The following is a 25909-nucleotide window of genomic DNA, read 5'->3' as shown; positions in this document are numbered from 1 at the left end:
AAATCTCTAGCAAAACATATGAAATGTAGCTTCAGTGAAGTTTACCAAGAAAAGACACTAGGCATCTGGTCAGAGCTCAGATCCTCAGTGATAAAGATTTTGTGCTTCCAATACATTAAAATTCACATATCTGAAGTACCATATCCTTACTGCCTTCCTTGGAGAGAGAGAACAAACTAAAACATCTACAGGCAAAGATCTGTGAAAGCTTCTTTCCGGTGGAAGCTTTTACTGGATGCAAGTACCCAGCCTAGTTGTTTTTTTTTTGTTGGTTTTTTTTTTTTAATATAATCACAAGTTACTAGCACATAGCAAGCATAGCAAAGCATACTTACTAGCAAGCTATTTGCAGTCTGCATCAAAAGAAATAAAATATGTAGAAGCAACATTCTGTGATATCTAGCAGCAAAACTAAGCAGACCAAATCTGGTCTCCCCAGAATAGTTCTACGATAGCCTTACAGCACTGCAGACAAAGTGCAAATGCCTCTCCGTATTTGCAAAATAAATATCCACCTACCCTGTTTTTTTAAATTATCCATTACTGTCTGAGTGATGTTTGTGAGAGATGAAAGTGGCACACGTTCACTTGTCAATATACTTTCCAGAGCCTGTTAAGCAGACGTTCAACAGAATTAAACATTTACTTAATTTTACTGTAAAAACATATAAGGTAAGCCAACAGTAGCACAATTTTGACAATGATTTTTCATCTGTATTTTGTCTTCACATATACTTGTGGCATAATTTGATCCTACAGAAAAGTCTGCTCTCTTTTTATTGTTTTGACTTTTATCATGGAAGATGCCTTGGGGAAGTCACAAGTCAAAATTAATTCTAGTCAATATGTTGTAAAAAACAAAACAAAACCAAAACAAAAAACACCTCCCCAAAAAACCCCCAAACAAACAAAAAAACACCATTGAAAGATTTAAAAAGATTTAGCACTCTAATCTAGTAACATAATTTTTTTTCCTAATATTAAAGTATACTGTCATCTAAATATTCACCTGTTTCTTTGTAGCAGGGTATTTGATATCAAGTATTAATTCCTTTGCTTCAGCTTCAATCAAATCTGCAAACAAAGACAATCATGACCTCAATTCGTATTTCTCAAATGCATTTTGAAAACCAAGTCAACCCGTACGCTTAAGATGCACAGAGGTTCATGGTATAGAGGTGAAGACACTATTACAAAAGTTGCCAAAATAAGCTTGGGGAAAATGAAACAAAGTAACAGCTCAGTGGCATCTCTTACTTCAAATATGTCTTCTGTGAGAAATATATGTTACTTAGAGAAGAAGGATATCCAGAGTCAAAAGCTGAACTCTATTAGATAGCATAATGGATTGCAAATATGTTTTATGTAAGCACTCGAAGTAGAGTTTAGTTAAGATTTACATGGCAGAAAAAGCTTATACTGGATTCTTGTATGAGATAAATTTAACCTGGTAGTTTATGAAAAAAAACACAAGCTACTTAAAGATCATAATTCATAGCACATACAGCTGTCAGAATGCACTGCAATCATACCTGTGTTTGTACACTTACAGGACAGATAATACAAGAGCCATTTGATAACATACAATCTTAAGAAATGACACAAAAGAACCTACCTGGATCTGAGGTTTTAGCTTTGAGTAAAGCATTTAACTTCTTCACTAGATGCATATCCTTTGCTCGCTCACTCTTTTTGTCACTAAAGGGAAATAATTTTAACTGTATGAGTGAACTGAAGTTAATGATTCAGAAAAAATATTTTTTTTAATTATTTATGCTACTTGAAGATAACATCACATTAATAAAAATCAAGTTAATGAATACAAGCCAATGAGACTATTACCAGAGTATTATTCAGCTTGAGAAGGAACACCAGAATTGCTCTCCCTAAATAAAACATTGTTTCCAAAAACATTAATGACATTAATTTGGTTATACAGAGCACAGAAAGTCCTTACCTCAGTGCTAAATGGAAAGGTACATGGACAGTTTTTACACTTCCAGAGACTGGATCAACAAGGCATATCTGGTAAGTCTGGGGCTGCCATCCCTGACTGGTCACATTGTTTAGACCCATTATTTTATAACCAGGATACAACAACCTAAAACCAACAAAAACCAGAACTGTATTACAGCGAAGAACAAATTAGCAACCTTCCCCTTCCACACACTGAATAAAAAGATGACAAATTTTATAAAGCTAAGGTTTAACAACTGCTAAATGTGTTTATCAGGAAAGATGGTAGAGTGATGAAACATAACAAAGTCCCCTTCTATAGAACAACAACAAACTGCATTCAGTAGAAGAACTGTGGGCAATGAAAAAAGCACTTGCCAGCAGCTTCCACTTTTACCACTGGCATATCCATGTATCACTTTACTGCAGCAGCAGAGCCTACCTGCTAACTGTTTCTTACCTACAATATTTCCCCACATTGAAGGCTCCAACCCGAGGCCCTTGCTGTGTGCTCCACACTTCCAGAATGCCTCTCCTTGGAGCATAGATCACAAGGAACTGAGCTACTCTGCTTGGCCCCTGTGCATTTCCAAAAGGAGAAAAGTCCATCTTCTCAGCTTCCCTCTCATGAAGGTCCTCTACAGTCTGTATCCAACCAACTTCTGCATCACGGTATCCTTTGTAAGAGAAAACAGAAGTTCATTAGCATACAGAAGTTAATACATGCTTAGTACACATCACCACCCACTTAAGTACTATTCCAGCAGCAAGCTGTCAAACAGTGTTTCAAACTGTGCAACTCTGGCCAGTAGCCAGACTCCTGTCAAGGACTGTGGTCCATGGACTCAGAGCAGGTCCCACCAGAGGACTCCTCAGACCCAAATGCAGCCACCTGCAAAGCTTTGGGGAGGAACAAGGACTTCTAGGAGAAGCCAAAAGAAAAAAAAAAAAACCCCAAAACTCATCAGGTCTGTACTCAGGACATTACACCAATGCAAAAACTTCAGAGAAGAAAGATCTGTAAGTAAGTGTCCAGATTTCTTACATTTCAAAACAACAAAAAAAGATTTAAGGAAGGAAATTTGCATCACCTATTAAATAGGATATGTACGTTTTTATTCATATATTTTCATCATTAAACTGCAATTTTTAGTAACCCAATAAAAATATTCATCTTCTCTCTCTCTCTGGATAATGCAAACACTTTCCCTCATAAAATCCTCCTAAACAAAAAAGGCAGAGATGCTCTAATGACATCACTAAGCCATGTAATGGTTTAGCAAGCACAAATGAAGACTCCAAACCACAACTGAAATGTATAAAACAAGTTTGTAACAAGATATATTCCACTGAGAAGGTTGAAAAGTATTCACAACTCGATTAATGAGAAAAGGTATGATCCAAACCATCTAATTCAGTAGACAGTTTTGCTTAAAAAAAAAAAAAAAGGAAAAAAAGGAAAGAAGCTATTTCACATCTCAACAGTCTCACTGGGGAAAGGCTGGCAAATTGTAAATATGTGTCTCACTATAAAATAAAGCTTGAGACCCTAACAGTGCTTCTTAGATAATATGAAGCTCTTGGTAATGAAGAAAAAAAGTCCAAGAATATCAGAAAGCACATATTATAGCTAATAAGCTTCAAAATATGAGAGAAGAAGAATGCACAGGGGAAACATGACTACTCTAGCTATTGTTAGCATGTCACTAAAGTAGCTACTATATTCATGACCACTAATCTTCTGAACTGGTAGTGTGGGAGAGAGAGAGAAGAGTTAGAGATTTTCTACCTGTTCTTAAAACTTATCTTCCATCTCATAAAAAAGCTGCAAAATTTTAATTCTATAAAGAAAATAAGAAGTGGTGTAACATTAGGTATAACTACAATCTGAGAGATTAACATTTGTATTATTTTAACAAAAGCCCTCGGTTTAGAAGAGACTGAGCACTCCCTTCTTGCGCAGTCACCATGATGAAATGACAATCTAACAAGTTGTGTATCTTCTGACTGATTTTTCAAACTTCTGTTTATTTTCTCAGCAGAATTAAAGAAGATACTAGAGCTTGTCAAGAGAAACAATCTTGGAGAATAGAGCTAAAGCTCTTCCAAAAAAGTTATTAGGTCAAAAGCTTTCTGTTGGGATATAGTCTGTGAAAAAAAATAAAAATCTATAATATACAAACCAAACTGACCAAATTTTTACTATAGGCCATATCAGTATTTCAGGGATTGGTACAACAATACCCTTACGGACTTTATAGTACACCTGCCTTTGGTTTGTAATAACACAATGTACTGAAGTTTTTCTTAATAATGGAAAAACGCTTGGAATTATAAGTCTGAACATAAGAAGCCACAGTGTTTTGAAGAATATTATTTGCTATACTGACATACACTATCATACCTTTCCACATGCGAACTGCAAGTCCTCTTGTAACATCCAGTAAAATAACCCTTCCAAAATCATCTGTTACGGCTGCCAAAGTGTTACATGGAGAAAGACATATTCTTTCACCATGGCGACGGGAATCCGGAAGTCCAAACCTAAAAAAAAAAATAATCAAGCAAAAACTCTAGATACCTATTTTTCTTCAGAAATAGTAAACAGAGTATCTTGTGTAACAAACTGTTCATAAACAAGAAACTGTTCATAAAGAGGATGTCTCAAACAACTCGAGTGGGACTCCTTGTGGGGAGGAAGCAGAGCAAGCTCTGCGGAGGTGGGGCAGTGGGCTGTTTCTCTCCCCCTCCCTCCTGTTGTTGTCCAGAGACAGAACTTGCCTAACTGTGCAGGTACAAGTCAGAGAAAATGAGAACTTTCTGGAACAACCTACCACGCATGCGTAAAAAAGACTATGTAAAGGCAATACCCCACGCGTGTCTTTGTTGACCCACCACCTACGGACCACACTGGCTACTCTGAGACAACGCAGGATCCAAGGGTGGTGATTCTCCTTTCCCTATGCCCTCCTCCTCTCTTTTCTCTTTCCTCTTCCTGCTCTCTCTCTCTTACTTATTCATGTGTATGTTTTGTAGGAGTTGAATTGAGATTGGTTATTCATTGACAGTTATTAGGGAAAACAGCCTCATTGCCAAAGTGCCTTTATTCCTTCTCGGGACAGTTATCAGTTGATTGTTGCCAAATTGTCTCCATTCACTTACTAGAGTGGTCAGTTAATAAAGTCACCAGCACAATTGTTCCTCTGAGTCATTGTGGTGACTCGGCCCACCCTGTGGCTCTGCCGAGCAGAGCTGGGCTCTTCCACCAGCACACAGGCGCTCAGGGCATTCAAAAGATTCACCCTCCTTGTAACCCACCGTGTGGTATGAGACATCTTGTAAGGACTAAGATTTCTTTTTTTAAGATAACATAAAGGTATGGGTAAAATTAACAACAAATTATGAAAAAAGTTCTTGTGCTGTCTACTGAGAGATCTCATAGATCTGTTAAGTCCTACTGAAAACCAAAGCTCAGAAACTAGGATAAGTGATTGCCTTGTCATGCATTGTCAGGTAAGGATCTCAGAGCAGAGATCTCTCCTTCGTAAGCCCTCTCTTACTGTCAAATAGTCTTGAGAATACTTAAAAAAAAAAAAAAATCAGGAAAAACAATCAAGAATTTAGTCTTTTATCAACTTTCTTGATAACATTAGGCTACAACCTGTTATTCCCATTCTCCTCTCCCCACAGTCAACATGGGAACAGGATACCTCCTAATTTCTGTGAGGGGCTTTAAGTTAGCATAAGCAGCAAGCACCTCATGCGGCTTCTTTGAAGCACTTCAGTGATAAATTTCAGGACTGATATTTGTCTGACTGATACTTATACTGTCATTAAACTGTGCACAGTTCTTTTACAGTAACAACAAACCCACACACAGGAAGTGAAAGAGATGAGTAATTGTTTGACCAGAATGATAAATTGAAATGAAACAAAGCTTGAAACAAGTGACCTGCAAACTATCATCGCTGCTTAAAGTCAAGAAAAATCAAAATAATTCAAATAATTAAAAATACAGGAGATCTAAAGCAATCGAGACAGTATGCAAAACTTACCTCACTGCCAATGGGGTTGCAGGTTCAACTTTTGGTTTCTGTTTTTGGGCAGGTTCTTCTTCATGTTTACTCTTCCAACCAAGCCAGCCACTTGCAATAGAAAAACACATTAGGAGAATCATACTAACAGTCCTAAAAATCCTCAAACTATTATGTAGCTACCACAATGAAAATAATTTAAGGTAATTCTTTATTTTATTACCTGGCAGCATTAAATAACGCTGAAGTTAGTTTACTTGCAACTGCTAAAGCAACATGAGACAACAGTGGCTGTGAGCTACCCTGAAAGGAAAGAATAAAGTGTTTAGTAAGGTCAAGAAAAAGTCAGCTGTGAGCTACCCTGAAATGAAGGAACAAAGTGTTTAGAAAGCCAAGAAATAGTTCTTACACTGAACTCAACTGCAGAATAGTTTTTCAGGCCTCCTATGGACTTTCAGCTCAGAAAGCATAGCTTTAAGACTCTGCAAAATTTTAATTCATTGCCCCCAGAAAAGCCATTCTGACATCTCTTTACCATTTCAAAATCCTCCTGCAAGTCACTGGTAGCTCAGTATGTTTGTCTGCAACAGAAGTTAAAAAAACCCTGTGTATGATTTATCACGGAGAGTTAGCTGGTGTATGGCTTTGGCATCCTTGCAAATATCAACGCAAGCAGTTTTTTCATAAACATATTGGAAAAACAAGTACAAAATCAAAATTCAATCTAGCATTTTCAATCAACTTTCAATCTTAACAAGGACAGCACACATGTAGGGTCTGAATGTACAAGACACACAGCTACACTGCCATCCTTCTTCAATACAACAGAAGACAATGTAACTGTGCTACAGGTATCATTAAGCATAAGTTGCAGTTTTCTTCAACAAGTAGTAGTTCCACTACATGAAACTACCACAGCATACTCAGGCCATGTGTGTACATGACCAAAGGCCAAAGGCCTCCAAAAATCCCTAAGATGCATGTTTACACAATCTCAACATAATTTTTCAAAAAAAACCTTAGGTTACTTAATTAGCAATAAATTTACAAATGAAAAAAATTACTTGACTATCACATTCATTTTAAGATAGAAAATTTCTCATTAGCAGAAACCTGTGGTAGACATTACTGTCACATTAAGAAGGGGAAATGTCAGCATAAAATGAACATAAGAATACTTCAGAAATACCCATAGAGAAAAGAGAAGGATTATTTATTCAATGTTTCAGCCAGTCAGCTTTGCAGTACATACCTCCAGGGCAAAAAAGAAACCAGTGAAAGGATTGGATCCAACAGTAACATACTGAGACATAGCAGGTGGGCTGTTTTTTATAGCTGCATTATATCCACCTATATTGGAGGCAGTCTTCATTTGATCAAAAGGAGACAGTGTCATGATGCCTAATAAAAACATTAAAGTGAATCTCTTATACTTTCAGAACAAAGGCATGCAATTGCTCTAGAAGAGTAAATATATTCCTGCCTTTTGACTGACCAGCCAACATTCAGGGGGAAGGGAGGAGGAGCAGCTTTAACCACAGACATTCCAAAGAACACAGGAGAAATAACCTAATGTACTCAGGTTAATTAAAAGGCACAGTTGGTTTGTTTAGAAGAAAAAAAAGTTCAGCAGAGTTCAGCAGCAAAAACACATCTAACCAAATTCACTCCACCTGCCTCGTTAGCCCCCTTCTGACCTCTTACCTGCTTTTGTGAAAAGGGTGGAAGAGAAATGAAGCTTACTGTCCCTCAGATCTGCCTGTCTGACATGAACCTGGGCTTCTGCAAATTCCTAAGGAGTAAAAGTCCTTGAGAGCCTAGAAGTTAGTTTGTCATCTTTGGAAAGGAGCAATCTCAAATTTTATCTTCTTTATATGCTAGACTGAGGGAAGACCCATACCAGTCTTAACCTGTCTGCCAGACAGTTCTTTAACCTGTCAGAAATGGGAATAACTGCATCTGATCTAGTCTCTCTCAGATATTTGTTACCAAACAAGGGATGACAAGACAGCTACAACTGTAACATCCTTTCTCCCCTCAAGTGGGGAGGGAAGGCTCAATCAGACTAGCAGTGAAAGTAAAACAGATTTTTGATGATGGTTAATGAGATCACTCACTACGACAGCCTTCTCCCACTATTTATTTCTGTTCAACTGGTACCATGAAGCACTCTCACCGCAAATTTAACAGCATGAAAACATTCAGTTTCATTTAAGCCAAGTATTTGAAATTAAACAGAAATGCTTACCAATACTAGCATGGTCAACAATTGTATCCACATCTTGCAAACCCCATTTCTTATAAGCTAATGGTGGAGGCTGGACATTCTCATTGCCTGATGCTGCAGCTGACAAAAGTTGATAAAACAAAAAAAAATTTCTACTGAGTCAAAGTGAAAGGAATAGCATAACAAAGGGAAAAAAACTGATGCAATCTGAAGCCACAAAATAACTTAGTTTTAAATTAACATACATTTAAACACCCACTGAGTTAAAATGGCCCTTTTTATTTAAAAACATTAAATACCTTAATGAATTTACCTTAATTACCTTAGTGAAATTAAAGCATTTTAAAAAATTAACTGAATAAAACTGCACATGATATTCCATCACAACTACATTTTGTACTTGCAGAGAGTCTTGTTTTACTAGTCATTTATGGTTTAATATTCTGTACAATTTTAAAATGCTGCTACAATTTCTTTCTGTGGTCTGGGCATGTTTAAGTGGAAACTCCCTTGCCAAAGCACTTGCAAAGTCAGCACATCCACTAGATACGTAACAGTGTGAGGTAAGAACAGTGGTAAAGCTGAAGCAATGATTGAAACTCTTCAAAACATCTATTACAACAAACAGAAATGATCAAGAATGAAAGAAGATCTAGCACTCTGGCTGCAGATATTACAACTAGCTGTACGTGCTTCTCTGCAAATGGTGGTGATCTCTCATTGAAAGAGTAGAGCATGTTCTGTTTGTGAAAGTAAGTGGATATTTCACACTACAGTGTCTGTTTCCTTTTGTATTTGTTGCATGATTCACAGAACATTAGTTTATAAAGTTCTGATTTACAAGAGTTTTGCCTTCTCTTATATTCCATGGAAACGCTACTGTTTCATTAAGAGGATAAGAATAAACATTATTAGACAGACCCAGGGAACCATCTAGCACGGCACATCAGGATCTGAGCAGAGCTAAAAACAGATGTCCTGAACTGGAAGAAAGAGTGAGCAATCCATTCCTATTGGCCACCCCATATGATTCAGAGAAGAGCAGTCTCACCACAGCAGCATTTCTCAGTTCTTTACCACTCATCCCTTCCATGTAAGATTCAAGCCTTAGTTTAAGGGTGCTGCTGTCCCAGCAGTTCCTAATGCTATCATGCTGGCAGATCCGTTGTGCTTCCCACCTACACCCAGCCTCACGATTATCTGCTGATGTGGCTTGCTGTAGAGGAAACAAGAATCTGACAGATCTGAAGTTCAATGAGACCAACCATCAGGAAATTCGGGAGAACAATTCAGCAACAGCACCTGTTCCACATTTTATCTCGCAGAATTGTAACAGTGCCACACTTGGGCAATCTACCACACAGTACTGCTGTGTGGTTCTCCTCTCACCCCAGGGCACTGACCCTGTTTCCAAATCAGAGTATAAACAGGCACTGAACTAAAGGAACAGGATCAAAGGCTGCACAATCAAACCAAATATCAAAAGCTCTTAGACTTTAACACAAAGACCAGTGACTGTTACCTACATCATCATCACCACAGCATTATCACCTCCCAGAAAGTCCTTACAGGGAAGAAAAGCACTTCACTGACAGTGAAATCAGCATCCTGACATGCTAAGAAGCACCTCAGCAGTATGCTGTGGGTTAACCCCAGTGGGCAGCTAAGCACCATACAGATGCTCGCTCACTCCCTCCTAGTGAGAATAGACTTTATTAGATGGAGCCAGGGAACCATTTAGCGTGGCAGATCAGGATCTGAGCAGAGCTAAAATCAGATATCTAGGGAAGAACAAGGACACACATGTAACAGTGGGAGGGGAAGTGAATCGGAAGAGTAAAAGTGAGAAAACTTGTGGGTTGAGATAAATATGGTTTAACAGCTAAAGCAAAAGCTCTGTAGGCAAACAAAGCAAAACAATTAACTCATTCACTACTTCCCACCAGCAGGCAGGTGTATAGCTGTTTCCAGGAAAGCAGGGCTTCATCACACATAACAGTTACCTGGGAAGTCATATGCCCTAACTCTGAACATTCCCCCCCTTCCTCCTTCTCTGCTCCCAGCTTTTATCACCAGGCACAACATCATATGGTGTGGGATAGCCCTTTGGTCAGTTGGGGTCAGCTGTTCAAGCTGCGTCTCCTCCCTGTTTCTGGTTAACCTCCAGCCTGCTCACTGGCAGGGCAGTGTGAGAAACAGAAAAAGCCCTGACACTGTGTCAGCACTGCTCAGCAATAGCTAAAACATCAGTGCGTTCTTAACGCTGTTTTCATCACAAATCCAAAACACAGCACCATACTAGCTACTATGAAGAAAATTAACTCTATCCCAGACAAAACCAGTATACAGTATTATGGTGAGAATGTACAAAACAGTCAATGCTACTCAGACAATTTGTGCTCCAAGAACATTTCCTGTAGAGGAAGAAATTTCCTTGTGTGTAGCAGATGTCTATATATTGATGGACAAGCAAGGAAGATCCAAATTCCACCTTGATTTGATATTTAACAAACATAACTTCATGTAATGTAAAGTACTTTTAATGGAGTCAGAAATAAATATTTCCTCTTAAACCTACCTCTTGCTACCTGATTGCGACACGCACGAAGGGACTGAAAGAGGCTGAAACCATCAATTGTCACAATTGCTGCTGGATATAAGATACTTAGTTCTTCATTCTGTGGAAGAAAATGCGGGAAGGGAGACAAAAAAATCCCACTGTTACTGTTGTAACAGCTTCTTTTCTGGCTTTTTATACTATTAACTACCAAAGACGAGGATTACACCCAGAGAGTTAGCATCTAACAAGCCACAGGCTACAGACTAAGGCAAAACTACAGAAATTTAGTATTAAACCATCCAGTATATGAATAAGTAAGTTACTTAGGCACATAATTCTGTATCTTTATTTTCTTTCAATGACTTTTATGTTTGCTTAATATATTTTATGTCTTAGGGAAAAAATACAAAAGTTACAGCAGCTTGTGAAGGCCACAGAAAAACAGGTTTATCTAGAATGCAAGTATCAAGGTTTTATGAGCCAAATGCTGAAACTGGATTAGCGCCTGAATTACCACTTGGGCACATAAATGCTAATGTGGTGATATAAATTCAAGACTCAAATTCCTTAATGCTTCTGTATTTCAAAACTGATCCCAAAATGTCATGCTAAAATCACATAAGCATTTGTACAAAGCAAGCTTGGAAATTTCTGTAACTTCTTTAGTTTTCTGCATAAAGCATGACAACTCAGCCAAGAACAAAGAAAGCTGGCTTTTCTGCTAAATAGCTTGAGCTCTGCAAGAGCCTTCTCTGTAGGAAATACTCATAATGACATGCAGGTTCCTAGTACTATCTCCTATAAAGATTGTTTTCATTTTCATATCTTCTCTGTGAAATAACTAAGTTCTTATGAATGGGTACATATAGCTCTCAGCACCTGTCAAGTTGCATTTTCTCCTTTCATCGATACATTAACGTATTTTGTGCACATAGATTAATAAAGAGGAAATAAATGAAGCCTTCCTTTATAAGGTTATGACAGAGAAAAACAGAACAAATCTACAGAGCTAAATACTCAAAAAAATAAAAAGAAATTCTGAATCCTCAAACTATACAGACATGAATACTTCTAGAACAAGAAATCCAGTCTCTTGTTCTAAGGAATCGTCCATTCCGTCAGAAACTGGTAAAGGACATAGAGGATTCACAGAGAAGACTCCCTTCCATACCCCATAACACTGCCACTTCGCTTTTGAAATAATCTGACAAAACCTGTTCTGTGACACCAGGATGCCTGGGAATTTCATAGGTTCTGCACTTAAGCTGTAGGACGGGATCTTCATTTAAAAGCTGTGCAAGAAGCAGTACTCCACTCTAGAAGAGAAAGAATAATAAGCATGAACATTTCTGCCCCTTTTCTTAGGGAAGGCAAAAAGCACTATCTGCAGAAACAGCAGGTTTATAGAAATAGATGTTTATTACAATAGCTTGCTTGTGGGCTTGCCATGCTGAGAAACATACCTCGGTGTAAAAACGAACATAGCCAGAGGTGAAGCCAACCACAATGCAGGTCCAGTCAGGACGGCCTGTGGAACTCCTGTTTCACAAAGACATACTAGAAGTTAAAAACAAATCCTGCTCTAAGCTGTAGACAAATAAAAGTGTTATATAAGGAGACTGATGATGCATATACATAAGAGTATCAATCCTTACCTCTTCTGACTTGCCAGCGGGATACACAATACACTACTCACACATTCACTAGAAACAGGAAGATAAAACTAGTAAGTATATTTTTTTCTCCAGTTTTGAAATTTTACTCTACACAAGAGATCTTGCCAAGTCAGCATTTTTAATATTTTAGTATATTAATGCAGCAGACAATATATCAAATTCATACTAAAAAGCAAAAAAACCCCTTTCATTTTAAACACATTTTCAATTACAGGTTCATGAGTGCCCAAATAAATTGCATGAGTGTTCATTACACCTTGCTAATGTTGTCTTTCATCATTCACAGACTGATTATTCTGCCAGTACTTTTCAGTATTCAAGTTAAATCTCTTGTACCTAAAGGTAAATAATTTTATTCTGATCTATAAATGATATACCAAGAACAAACACTTTTTTTTAAAAAACAACTGAAGCATACTTGTCAAAATAAATTTTTGAAATACATTATGCAGTTAGGTAGATTTTATATCCATTACATTGCACTGCTTTATAATTTGAGAGCATTTGAAGGGCTAACATGGTCTTCCCAGTTAATGAGTAACTGCGCGTGCTCAATGCATGACAGGCAAAGCATGCAGAAGACAAGCAGATGAGCAGGCCTCAATATCTCAAATCAAAAGTTATTTAACTGTTACCATGATAGAAAGTTTTATACTGTCTGGGGAAAGAGAAGCAGTACAAAGGTTTTATAAACGAGCATATAAATTCAAGATGACACGCCAAACAGCACTTAGAGCATAAATGCCCGCCGTACTGTTGATTATTTGCATTTCAGGTCACCTCCATTCCCCAAGGAGTGACTAAAGAATCAGGCTACACAGTTACAGGAAAAAAAAAAAAAAATCTTTCTAAATGCAAGTTTGACACGAGTTGCAATTCAATTACAACTTCAAAGCAATGTTAAAAATCTCATCTTCCAATAGCAAGGCTTAGCCACCACAGAACATTGATGGCAACTTTGGGAAAAAAAACAAACACACAAAGAAGTCAAGTCTTTTGACAATCTGACAGTAATTGCTGTATTTACACTTCCACAGAAATAGAACCCTCACCTATGGGAACACTCACAAACCTTAAATCAAGAAGTAGTGAACATAACCATGCTTATCTAAAGAAAGCTACCTGTTCTGTACAATAGTGTCTCTTGGGGCTGTAACAGTAGTAAGAAACAAACTCCCAAGCTGAATTTCTTTTCCTTTTTCATTAATAGAAGATGACAGGGTAATTTCAGTGGTAGTATGGGGAAAAAAAAACTTAGATGCACACAAAAAGGTTCAAATGTGTGGCAGCAGCAGTTTTATAAAAAAGGATTATGATTTTTACAGATTGGAGAGAAGCCGATTAAGTCAACACCTCCTGCAGCAGAACAGAAGGTTGAAGCCAATAGGGAGCATGTTCAGAGGCAGACAGCAACTCAAGGCTGCAAACTTAATAACGAAATGCAAAATCCTCTTCCATATGGGAGATTCAAGAAAGCGTCTGTCTGGTTATTTGAAGACAGATCGAGCAGAAGTATTGTATAAATACCAAATGTATGACCAAAGCAAATCTTCCAAGTCCCTAAATGACTTAGAGCCCAAAACCATTTCTTGATCAGAGAGATGACTTTATATTTGCTTGAGGTTTTTCAAAAATGAAAAGAAGTATTTCTAAAACAACTTCATACATTTCCGGTTGCAACATCCCCTAACAAAATTTCACCTCTACTATAAAAGTAGATTTTTCAAAAAGGGTACTTTTTTTTTTTCCCCCTTCTAGAACAGGAACTTATAAAAAGCATCATAATCCAGATCTCTTAAAATGTCCAAATTACATGCAAATGCACAGATTTTGTATGAACTTGTCCTGAGATGTCACACTACGCATGAAGAGCAACCTTTGCAGACAATGTTTCTGATCACCCAGGTTACTCCATTTCTGTTTTCAACATTAAAATGCATAAGACCATGAATGCACTCGGATGAAAGAAAAAAAAACACCAAAAAAACACAAAACCACAATATAAGTAAAAAGCATATGCTACTAATATTAAACATGAAAATGACATTTTAATCACAGCTGCATTTCAACACCTACCCTTCTTCAACATTCAGAGAGCCACTCCAGCCAACAGCATACTGCATTTCCTCTTTTCCCTTGTCACTCTGCTTCCATTTAGCTGCCGTTAAGAATAAAGACACCATCTATAAAACTGTAATGTTCTGCATCTCTCAAATGTAGTTCTATTCCTAAACCTTCTGTACAATACATCCTACCATGCTTAGATTAAGTATCAATTACAAACCTCGAAGACCATAAAAATAACAAGATGTTTTTAGTGACTCTTTTAAAGAACTCTCATGTTTCCTTGGAAATTTATATGGAACACACACTACTAAAATTCTGAAATGCCTAGATTCGTTTAAAAAGATTTACACAGTAACATCTACTTCATCAAATTTTAGAAGGTTCAATTCATGAAACAGGGTTCCTTAGGAGAAAAGTACTAAGCAAGGGCAAACTTGTGTGAAAATTGCTGAAGATTACCTTAAATAAACAGAAAATTTTAATTTTAACCGCCAAGAAGGACATGGGAATTCTACATTAAATCTGACAATTTTTAATCACGTAATCGTGTCAAACACTATACTTTGTTTTTCACAGGGTGGTATTACAGCTGACATCTGATTGTTGAATCATCTCCAAGGTACCAATGGACAACTACAAAAAAAGTTAGTGTCGTGTGCCATTTGTCTGACACCTAAAATCTGAGACACCGGAACACTCCTGCCACTGTGTGGTACAGTTGCCACTGTGCAGTTCAGCAGAAGCAGTTCTCCATCAAGTGAGCTAAATTACCTCCTTATTCTTGATCCAGTAAGAACTTTCTGAGGAGTACTGCTAGCTTTTATTTTCTGGTGAAAAACTAGCAACTAATCTACATTGGGTTTGAAAAACACAACTTTGCAGGGAATGACAAATGAAGCATGACAACTCAGTGCAGTCTGACCAGTTACGCAACTCTGAGCTTCAACAGCCTGGTTTTGGTCTAAAACGGTATAATATTCCCCATATCAGGAGGTTTCCCTTAATCATGCTCACATGTCACCAACTGCAGCTGTTAATAGCACCAGCACCCCAGGCAACAGCACATATGTAAACAGTAGCTGGCCGATCAGCATTCATACATTACTAAGAGTACCTTTAGAAGTTCTGAGAGCCCTACTTTAAAGTAAAATATAAAGCCACACATTCTTCAAGATGGAGAAGAATTTTCTATCAAAGGTGGAAATCTCAAAAACAATCCACCTCAATACTCCCTTCTCCAAGAGACACGAGCTCAGTTCATTTTTTCAAGGGAAAATAAAATAAGGCCAAGTATTTCTTAATGGCTTAAAAGAAAAGTTTTGGTTTTGTTATTGAGCACAATTAATGTCACTATCTCTGAGCATCTCATACAACTGGGTAGCTATATATAAAATAGTTTTCTTGGATCAAAATATAGCTGAGAAGTAAAGACAAAATAACTTACTTGACAAGCAGCACCTAGAAAACGCATGATGTGTACTATATAACACTCCAAAATTCTTGAAGGTATGACTTGGGGGGTAAGCAGATGGGGGCAGGGGGAAACAAATCTTGTCCTGATTACCATTAATTGTTCCAACATATATACTTAGTAGAATGTATACTTACGCACTAGAAAGACTGCTTTCTGTTCATTAGCTATTACCATCAGGTCATTTGTTGGGGACAAGGACAGCACACAGTCCTGAAGCCAGTAATTTCTCTGGGTCTTGGAATTAGATTCCTCTTCTTCCTACAGGTAAAGCTTTAGTCAATGTACGCAACAATTTTTAAACATAGCAGAACTTGTAAGATTCATGACAACAATTTGGCTTGCCCTCAATAGCTGCACTGGACTATTACTTATCAAGTCACTAGAGCTCCAACTTGCATGAAAAACCATGAGAAATGCATCAACCTTGCATTAATTCCATATGTTTACAAAACAGAAAACAAAGTAGTACTCATTATTAACTCAAAATCATCTCCCTAAAGAGACACATGAAGAATGAGATTTAAAGTTTTATTATTATTGATTAGAGACTGGTAAGAATCTCTTTAGTTATTCTCATTATAATCTATACTCAAAACGAACAATTTACCCAAGCTCATACACTGATCAGCATTAAGTAAATATATGCATATACAAGGAAAGTAACTAAGCTGGCATTCACACTAAAGCCTCATGGTAACATGCAACAGGTATCATGTGCCTTTCCACAACAAGGGACTTCACAAAAAAACAAATTCAAACTAAGTAGTGTCAAGTTTCATGGGTTTAATGACAGGTAAAGACTTAAATACCAGTTATTTAATTAAATAAAATTATCTGTATGCATAAACAAAGAACTTGAAATCTAAAGACATAAAATATGGCCATCTTATATTAGTGACAAAAATAAGCTAAGGGTTAAAACAGGAAAAGCACTGAACTTGTCAGAAGAAACTACTTTAAAAGGTGAAGAATGATTAAAAGCAGCATTTAAGACAAGATTTCCACATTATCTCTACAAAACAGCTAATCAGTTCCATAAAAAGACACCATGTGGAAGAAAACTTTTTAAAAATTTTAGTATCTTTCCTTTTTTTTTTTTTTTTCCAATTTTCAATGCCTTCTCAAAAGTTTCTGTGTTCCATGAAATAGATACTTGTCCAGGTGACTTGAGTAATTCCAAGAAAAGATGCATTTTACACCAACTATAACTCAAATCAACAGTTAAAACTTTTAACAAGGGAATTCATTGTTATATTATACTAATAATTCTCCACTCTGTGCTAGACTGATACACTCATTTTGGTGTGTGTTCAGACAGACAGACATGTATTTATATGTTCCTACACAGAGCAACCTGTTTGCTGTGGATGACAGTTTTTCCTTTCTGAAGAGTTTAACCTGGAACCACTAGCAGCTTTGGAAGAAAACATGTAAGCAGAGGAGAAGGAGGTCTTTAGCAAGAAGTTTGTGAACTATCTTGACATTTTTAGAAAAATAGTGAAAAATAAGGCAATTTCAATTTAGCAACACCTGCTGGTTCTATCAAATTACAACATAAGTAGAAAACAAAGCATTTGTTCTCCTCATTAAGTTATAAACATCACAGCACGTGTAACAAGATGTGGCCTGAGAAACACACGCATTTCATGGCAATTATAGTGGAGCTGAATACCCACTGTAATTAAAAAAATTTTATACTCTTGTCATTCCCTGACATCATTATCAGTGATTCATCCCTGGGACACACCATGCTCATTTCAACTTGTTTGTCACCTCAGCTGAAAAAATACTTTTCCCTGCTGAAGTAAGTAGTTACAAGGATACTGTCCAAATCCTTGGGTGTACTTCCTGCATGCTGAGATAAAGACAGCAGATAAGAGAGTTTTATTAGTAAGGTGAGGTTAGATTCCTCAGTCTACCCCATTAGCTCTCTCTAATAGGGAATTAATCAAGCAATTCTGTTCAGATGATTCATTCAGGTGCAGAGGATTTCTACACAGACAGCTTCCCTAGCATCTTATGCAAATCAGTTGGTAGCTAGAAGTCTCAGCCTTACCAGCAATAGACTAGCCACGTTATTCTTAGTTGAACTAGTTGGGCAGAGCAATGTTTTTTCCCCTTCAAAGAGCAACTGTGCCGCCCTATCCTACATATGTAATTTGATGCCTCCTGTAACACCATGACGCACATCACAACATAAAAGGAGTACTACGTGATCATTAGAAAGATGCTTGTGTCAGAGGTTCATGATTTAGGAGGTTTTGATTTCTATTAATTCATGGTAGATTATTACAACTCCACTGCCATGCCCTACTGTCTCTGGTTAGCTACAGCACAAAAAAGATGTCCCCAGCTGCAGCAGCACAGAAAGATGTGTGTATGCTCTAGTGAGAAAAAACCTACAGAATACAAGAATATGAGTAATTATCACAGTAGGTAACATCCAAGCTGTATTTACAAACAATTACAGGAGCAAGGAACAAGCAAGCAGCCACATTTAAAACATTGGTCAAGATCCTTCTTGCCCAGGTGATAACTATATGAGAAAAAAAACCACACCACACAAACAAGTGGAAAAGTTTTTTAGAATAGGCAAGTTAGCAATGAAAACTCATATATATGAACTCACAGGTTCTTGTAATTCTGCTTCATCCCAGGCTCCCCAGTCACCATCTTCCCAGCTTGTTGATTTGCCTGCTTTAAACAAAAAAAGATGTTACAGGAATACAGCACAGGCAATGAAAAGCACAATCAAAAAGGACTGCTGGTGGTTGTTTTCCTTTCCCCACCAATGCATTGTTACTTCATTTATGGCAGATACTAAACGAGTTCTACAGAAAGAACCATGCAGTGGTAGAAATGGCTGTCCTACCTCTCTGTATTTACTTTCATTTTTGACACTATGGAAAAGTAGTTACAGAAGATGTAACCTAAGTACAAATTGGAAATGGGTGTAACAACACCTGTGTCAAATTAATTCTGACAGACTGCATCTAGAACTCTGGGTAAGTACAGTGCTTGGTACAACACGTCACTGATCCTTCAACAGGACCTCTCTGCACTCTACTAGAACAAATTATTCAATCAGATTTGTCTTTTCTCAGTATCTCTCACATTTCAAGAGAGCTAATGCACATTGCTAGTTTTATAGAGCAAGTCAAAGCAAAGAGCAAGGGCATAAGCGGGGGAAACCCTACATGTCCACTTCACAAAAACTTTCTCCAGCAGGTAGAGAGACTTAAGACCTCACTGCAAAATTTAAGCTTTAGCTTAATTTTTCTAATTATTACTACTCCAAAGACAACAAAAGCCCCATCTTGTACATATTAGGCAGCTACAGAGGGAAAGTAAGGGCACAGCAGGCTCTCTCCAACCCTTCAGGACTCTATGGATATGCCCCCAGATGTTTTACTAACTGGCATAAGACCAGCTGTAACACACTACAAGAACCACATATGCAGAATATGCACATATGAGAAACAATATTTTTATGCATAAGTAAAATATCTTCCTTTCCATAATGGTGGATTTTGGTTTGATTTAAGTCAATTGCAGGATCAACCAGTAGCACTGTAAGTTCGTTTTAACAGGGAATGACAGTACACGGAAATTCCTCTGTGACAGCAAAACATCTGAGCCCAGGATAATGCAGATCCCACCATCACTCCCTTGCCAAAGCAAAAGCTGAAGCTGTGGCCTCTGAGGGGATGATGAGCACAAGGTCCTTGGCTATTCATATCTTTGCAAGACAACACAGAGGAAAACTAAGGAGATACTGATCAGTTTCAGTTATGTCATTCAGAAACCTCAGAGAAACCACAAGCTTACAAAATACCTCAAACACCTGAGAAAACAGAGATTCATAGAGACAGGCCTACTTCTCAGTTATGAAGAGTGACTGTATTAGTCTTACATAAAACACATCTGAAATTCTTTCATCTAAAAATACAGAATGTGATGTGAATTTAAAAGCCTATGCAAAGGGTAATTAGGCACAGGCACTGAGTAGAAGAGGTACAATTCTCAACCACCACCATCACTGGGACCCTCAATAAGTCAAGAAGCATCACTGTAGTTCAGCAGAAAAGCCAAGTACTGACTTCCATCTAGAAGCACTAGCATGAAATCTGAAGCAATAACATCGGTAAGACTTTTCCAAGGATTTCTTTCAAGTTTTTCATTAACAGATATCATAGCCACTTTGACCGTAAGAAGTTGTTTAAATGCCATGTCTCAAATTCATTTAAATTTAGTTTTAAGCAAGCAAGATTTTGCCATACAAACAGTATGGACAAGACAAGAAGGTTTGCATCAAGAGCACTCCAATTTTATTTGGTCTAAAAACTCTGGTTCCTTTACTACCAAACAAAGAAAGGCAGAATCCAGTACAACACCACAGAAATCTGTATTCTGTACGTTTAGGCAGATTTTTAAACTTTTGTATGGCTAATGAAGGCAAAAAAACTTAAATATTTTAGCTTAAGAAAGAAACTTTCCACCAATGCTGTTGAGAAGGTATTTCACAATACTGTAGAAGACAAAATGCCCACTCCATGAATAACTTTTGCTAAAATTGAGAGGTCCATATCATCTACAAAATGGGCAAGTCAGCCAGTTTTACTGCATCATCATCAATACAGATATGACTGCACACTTCTTTCAGGCATAACTATATAAGCAACAGGCTTCCAAGGATCACAGTCTCATCTTCTCTATGAGGTTAAGAATTTTCCAGTGTACAAATACTGAAAGGAGAATTAAGGCAAATACTGTTGAATATAAACCATGAGAAGAAAACAGTAACTAACTTCATTGTTTAGTTTAAGATAGCTAACGAAACTCCACTTCTGTTTGCATTTTATTATCTCAAAAGGTAACAAAATCTCCTTCCTATAAAATTCATGAAGGAAAGAAATCTGTCAGTGTGCCACAGCCCAGAGAGAAAAAACCATATCCAAGAAACAGTTGGGGCCAATGCCTTCCCTACAGCACAGAGCAGACCAAATTTTCCAAGAAACCTCAGCCACTTCAGTTCTGAGGCTGAATACACAACATAAAACTTCAACTGTGAGGATTCTTGCTGCCTCTTTGCAAATAGCTACATTTTCATGGTTGCTGTCACCTTCCTCAGATGAAGCTAGGTCAAACAAAAAAGGATGGAAAAATGAGGTAATGGTGAGGCACCATCCCACTGATGAAGCTGCAGAGATCTTTCAAAACTGTAACCTGCTCTGCAAAGCCAGCACCTCCTCCAGCTTACAAGGGGTTACAAGCTTGCTCCTTCATATCCATCCTCCACATTGTACAGACTACCCCCGCACAGGCTAATCATATGTATTTCTCAAGCCCCTGCATGCATTCTTTCCTTGCTTCCATACATTTTTTTTTTAAATAGATTAAAAATAAAATTGCTTCCTTATCCATATTATTCAGACACTTCACCTATGCAATGGCTAGCAAAGCAAGGTATTAAACAACAGACATCTAATCTCTGAAACAATGGACAGAGGAGCAACAGAGGGACACACCTGTCATACTTCAACTCAAACCACACTATTATTCACCTGTGTCACTGAGTCACAGAAGCTGTCAGCTTGCAGAGACTTTCCAATGCACCAGCACCTGATAAGGCTGGTCAAGTTAGAGATGACATAGGATCTCAGTTCTGTTTATAATGAAGATTTTAAGAAATACCCAACCATTTTCGTTAGTAACATTGCAGATCAGAACTAGTAACTGTGGAATGTAAGACATTACCTAGTACCCAGGACCTAAACAAGCCCTAAACAGTTCTTGACTTGCAAACACGTTCATTTTTTCCAGTCCACCATTGCGAAAAACCAAGCTTTCCTGTGCAAATCTACATTTCCATTCATCTCTATCTCTGACTAGTAGTAGATGCCTGGTAAACAGTTCTTCCTACTTTGATAAAGCAGCAACAATATTCCAGATTTTGCTTTACTGTGGAGATTGCAAAAATAAAAGTTCATCTGTTGGCTCTACAAGAACCACTTCATTCTTTAATTTGAAGCATATAGCATTAAAACTCCATGATCATCACATTTGAAACTTTAGAGCTGCTTTAAATGCTGTGTATGTGCAGCACTGATGTTAATGTACAACAGAATTCAAGTATATTTATCATAAACTTAATACGCAAAAGAACAATTTCTACTGATAAGCACATTTTGTTTAAAAGACAAGAACAGCAGAGAGAGAAACCTTAGCAACAGAACTAGATCAATGAGGTTTAATTGGCATTTAACAGGTCAAATTCAATATGAAGGGTGTTTTTACTCAGTCTCAGACTTCCTCCCCAAACCGCAGAATATAACTCTGAGCACAGAAAACTGCCAGTGTCCTCCCTTCCAGAGCAGCACGATGACCTGGGACAGGCAGCAGAAGCCTTTCCCTCCTGCCCTCACGTCTACGTTCCAGCTCTATGCATCAGGTTACCAGACGACACACTTGGCATGGGCTTGCCCAGAAAAGTCTGTGTTTGCCTAAGTGGGAGAGTATGTATTGAAAACTGGACCCTCAAAGCCACAAAGGTCAAACTACCCCCACCTACACAGATATATAGCTTTAAAACAAGAAAGTTCAAGTTCATAGACTTTTTTTTAATAGAAAAGTTTCAACTCAGGCACAAGCCAATAATCTGTCCTCAACAGGTTTTAGATTATTTGCCATAAAATATTAAGCTGCATTAGCCAAAAAACTAGTATGTACACTCTTCATACACATAAAAATGATAAATAAAACCAAGTCATGCATCAATTTATTTTGAATCTTAAGGTACTGGCTTTGGCTGGGATAGAGTTAATTTTCTTCATAGCAGCTGGTACATTCTAGATGGGTGATGACACAAACACACCGATGTTTTAGCTACTGCTGAGCAGTGCTTACACAGCATCAAGGCCTTTTCCCTTTCTCACACTGCCCTGCAGCAACTGGGCTGGGACTGTGCAAGAACCTGGGAGGGGACGCAGCTGGGACAGCTGCCCCCAACTGACCAAAGGGCTATCCCATCCATATGATGTGCTGCCCCGCAATAAAACCTTGGGGAGAGAAGGAGGAGAGGAGGGAGGGAGGGAGGGTGGGAGGGAGGTGATGTTCAGAGTTATGGCATTTGTCTACCCAAAGAGCTGTTAAGTGTGATGGAGCCCTGCTTTTCTGGAGATGGCTGAACACCTGCCTGCTGAATGAATTCCTTGGTTTGCTTTACTTGTGTGCAAAGCTGTTGCTTTACCTATTAAAACTGTCTTTATCTCAACCCACAAGTTTTGTCACTTTCACCTTTCCAATTCTCTTCCCCATCCCACTATAGGGGGAAGTGAGTGAGCGGCTGGGTGGTGTTAGCTGCCTACCAGGGTTAAACCATGACACTTTGTTGCAAGTGTGTAGTTTGTTGGGTTTATGATCTTTCAGCTTGCTTCCCATCCATGCTTTAAAAGAATTTATAAAATCAGTAAGCAATCATTTCTTGCACTATTACTTAAGTGCAAAAGCTTCAGATTTTTTCTATGTATGTTTATTGCAATTTTGATGCTATTGGATTGCACAATTAGTGAAGAAATAGAAGCAGTTTCTTTTCTCTTTAGGCCAATGAATTTTAGAAATAGTTTAGAATCTTCTTACTATTCAGTAATCATAGGCCATTTATTCCCAAAGCTCCTCCGACATGGGGACTAACAAATATATTAGGTTGTTTTGCCAGCATTACTAGGACACCCCTTTTGAGACTAATATTACACTTGTTTTCTCTTATCACTTCAGACATCAATAAGTGGGAAAACAAAAAGATGACACACAGACTAAGTTAAGTTTGCTAATCTGGAAAAGGTACACTTGAGCAATTTCTCTTCCTTTAGATGGTCACAACTGCTTTCAACAGAATAAAAGATGACTAATTTAAAAATAATCGAGGTACTACATAGATTCTTTAAAGTAATGCTGCAAATTTCCATGGCCTACAGTTGTAATGTAACTCCAAAACCAAAGTTTGACATACCACAGTGAAAAAACAAACAAAACAAACAAAAAAAACCACCCACCACCCCAACTTTGTGATGCTGTATAGCACAGGAAACAAATGAAACAGATTACATAACAACACATAGTGTTTCGGCTTGCTTTCAGGTGCAAGTGACAGCTTAAATTATAGCAAGAAAGAAGGAAGTCTATCCAGTAAAGGAGGTGCTGAAGCAGCAAAAAACTCAGGTGCAAAGATAAGTTGGACAAAGTACTCTGACACCATTCAGTCATGCATTGAGAGTATCTCATTTAGTCTTCCCCATATCTCAGAATGTATTAACAACTACAGATGTAATGCAATTCAGGTAGAGTGCATATTTTTATGATATTTTTTGTGAAAGAAAGGAATCTTAAATGTATAAAGAGGCTCTGCAGAGAGACCTGGACAGGCTGGAGCGATGTGCTAAGGCCAACTGGAGGAGTTTCAATAAGGCCAAATGCCGGGTGCTGCACTTGGGCCACAACAACCCCCAGCAGGGCTACAGGCTTGGGGAGGAGTGGCTGGAGAGCTGCCAGTCAGAGAGGGACCTGGGGGTGTTGATTGACAGCCGGCTGAACATGAGCCAGCAGTGTGCCCAGGTGGCCAAGAAGGCCAATGGCATCCTGGTTTGTATCAGAAATAGCGTGGCCAGCAGGGACAGGGAAGTGATCTTACCCCTGTACTCGGCACTGGTGAGGCTGCATCTTGATTCCTGTGTTCAGTTTTGGGCCCCTCACTACAAAAAGGACATTGAATTACTCGAGCGTGTCCAGAGAAGGGCAACGAAGCTGGCGAAGGGTCTGGAGCACAGGTCGTATGAGGAGCTGCTGAGGGAACTGGGGTTGTTTAGTCTGGAGAAGAGGAGGCTGAGGGGAGACCTCATCGCCCTCTACAGCTACCTGAAAGGAGGTTGCAGGGAGATGGGGATGAGTCTCTTTAACCAAGTAACAAGCAATAGAACAAGAGGTAATGGCCTCAAGTTGCACCAGAGAAGGTTTAGACTGGATATTAGGAAGCATTTCTTTACAGAACGGGTTGTTAGGCATTGGAATGGGCTGCCCAGGGAGGTGGTGGAGTCCCCATCCCTGGAGGTGTTTCAGAGTCGGGCTGACATAGCGCTGAGGGATATGGTGTAGTTGGGAACTGTCAGTGTTAGGTTCATGGTTGGACTGGGTGATCTTCAAGGTCTTTTCCAACCTACTGATTCTGTGATTCTGTAATGCAATCTGGAGAGGGAGGATCTGATTAAAGAGGCAATACAGAAGAGCTTGGAGAAGACTCTTCAATAGGTATATAACAAATTCAATAAGAGGGATACAGAAACAGTTAAGAACAACCCTACTGCTAAATGCAATCTAGAATTTGATTTTATAATGTATTTTTTTCCTTTGTAACCTTGTTCGCAACTCCGAAATAAAAAGCCTGGCATTCTGTATTTCTGAATTAAATTAACTCATCCAGATAAAGTGTGCAAGCACAACTCCAAAGATGTTGTTTAGAGGAACTGGGCTGAAGAGCACTTTTCAGGATGCTGCCAGTGTAACAGGGCTGGATTTTGGAGAAGAGTTTCTCTGCCAGGCTTAAGCCATCATTCCTACTGTAAAAAGCAGCAGTAAAGTGACACCTCATAGCTCTGAGCAACCCCTCAAATCAGAGGGTTGATTTTTTTCTTCCCTCCAAATAAGCAGCAGCACCTCAAAGCTGTGTGCTGTGCCACACACCACTCTAAAGTGACCAGCTCACTATCACAGATGCAGGTATCATTGCTTGGGAACTCCCAAGGACAAGGTTGAGTTTGTTGTTGTTTTTTTTTTTCTTAGTAATTTCATTTAGGTAGTGGGAGATAAACACACTGGGGAACTAAAAAAATATCTGCACACCAGGAAAGTACTGATTTTTTT

At 38.3% G+C, this 25909-nt stretch overlaps 1 protein-coding gene across 6 annotated transcripts in view; it reads right to left on the bottom strand.

The window, feature by feature from the left end:
- Positions 1-25909, bottom strand: part of RAB3GAP2 (RAB3 GTPase activating non-catalytic protein subunit 2) — a 50695-nt gene that overhangs the window by 19459 nt on the left and 5327 nt on the right. For 3 of the 6 annotated variants that reach the window (XR_012622422.1, XM_074817877.1, XM_074817881.1), the window contains exons 2-18: positions 18624-18691; positions 16129-16252; positions 14530-14611; positions 12433-12480; positions 12241-12316; positions 11992-12093; positions 10796-10895; positions 8239-8337; positions 7243-7391; positions 6214-6293; positions 6012-6101; positions 4361-4500; positions 2417-2633; positions 1958-2101; positions 1616-1698; positions 1010-1074; positions 520-610 (exon numbers count right to left, since the gene is read on the bottom strand). Coding sequence is in view for 5 of the 6 variants with exons in the window: in XM_074817877.1 (XP_074673978.1) it covers positions 520-610; positions 1010-1074; positions 1616-1698; positions 1958-2101; positions 2417-2633; positions 4361-4500; positions 6012-6101; positions 6214-6293; positions 7243-7391; positions 8239-8337; positions 10796-10895; positions 11992-12093; positions 12241-12316; positions 12433-12480; positions 14530-14611; positions 16129-16252; positions 18624-18691 (1758 nt within the window). In the remaining variant the exon portion in view is untranslated. Of the gene's footprint in view, positions 1-519; positions 611-1009; positions 1075-1615; positions 1699-1957; positions 2102-2416; positions 2634-4360; positions 4501-6011; positions 6102-6213; positions 6294-7242; positions 7392-8238; positions 8338-10795; positions 10896-11991; positions 12094-12240; positions 12317-12432; positions 12481-14529; positions 14637-16128; positions 16253-18623; positions 18692-25909 lie in introns of those variants that run through there. The other 3 variants (XM_074817879.1, XM_074817878.1, XM_074817882.1) reach the window with 3 other exon arrangements.

This window comes from Strix aluco, chromosome 3 (assembly GCF_031877795.1).
Source record: "Strix aluco isolate bStrAlu1 chromosome 3, bStrAlu1.hap1, whole genome shotgun sequence".
Lineage (NCBI taxonomy): Eukaryota > Metazoa > Chordata > Aves > Strigiformes > Strigidae > Strix > Strix aluco.
The sequence above is the reverse complement of the archived record's forward strand: the minus strand, read 5'-3'. Positions and strand labels throughout refer to the sequence as shown.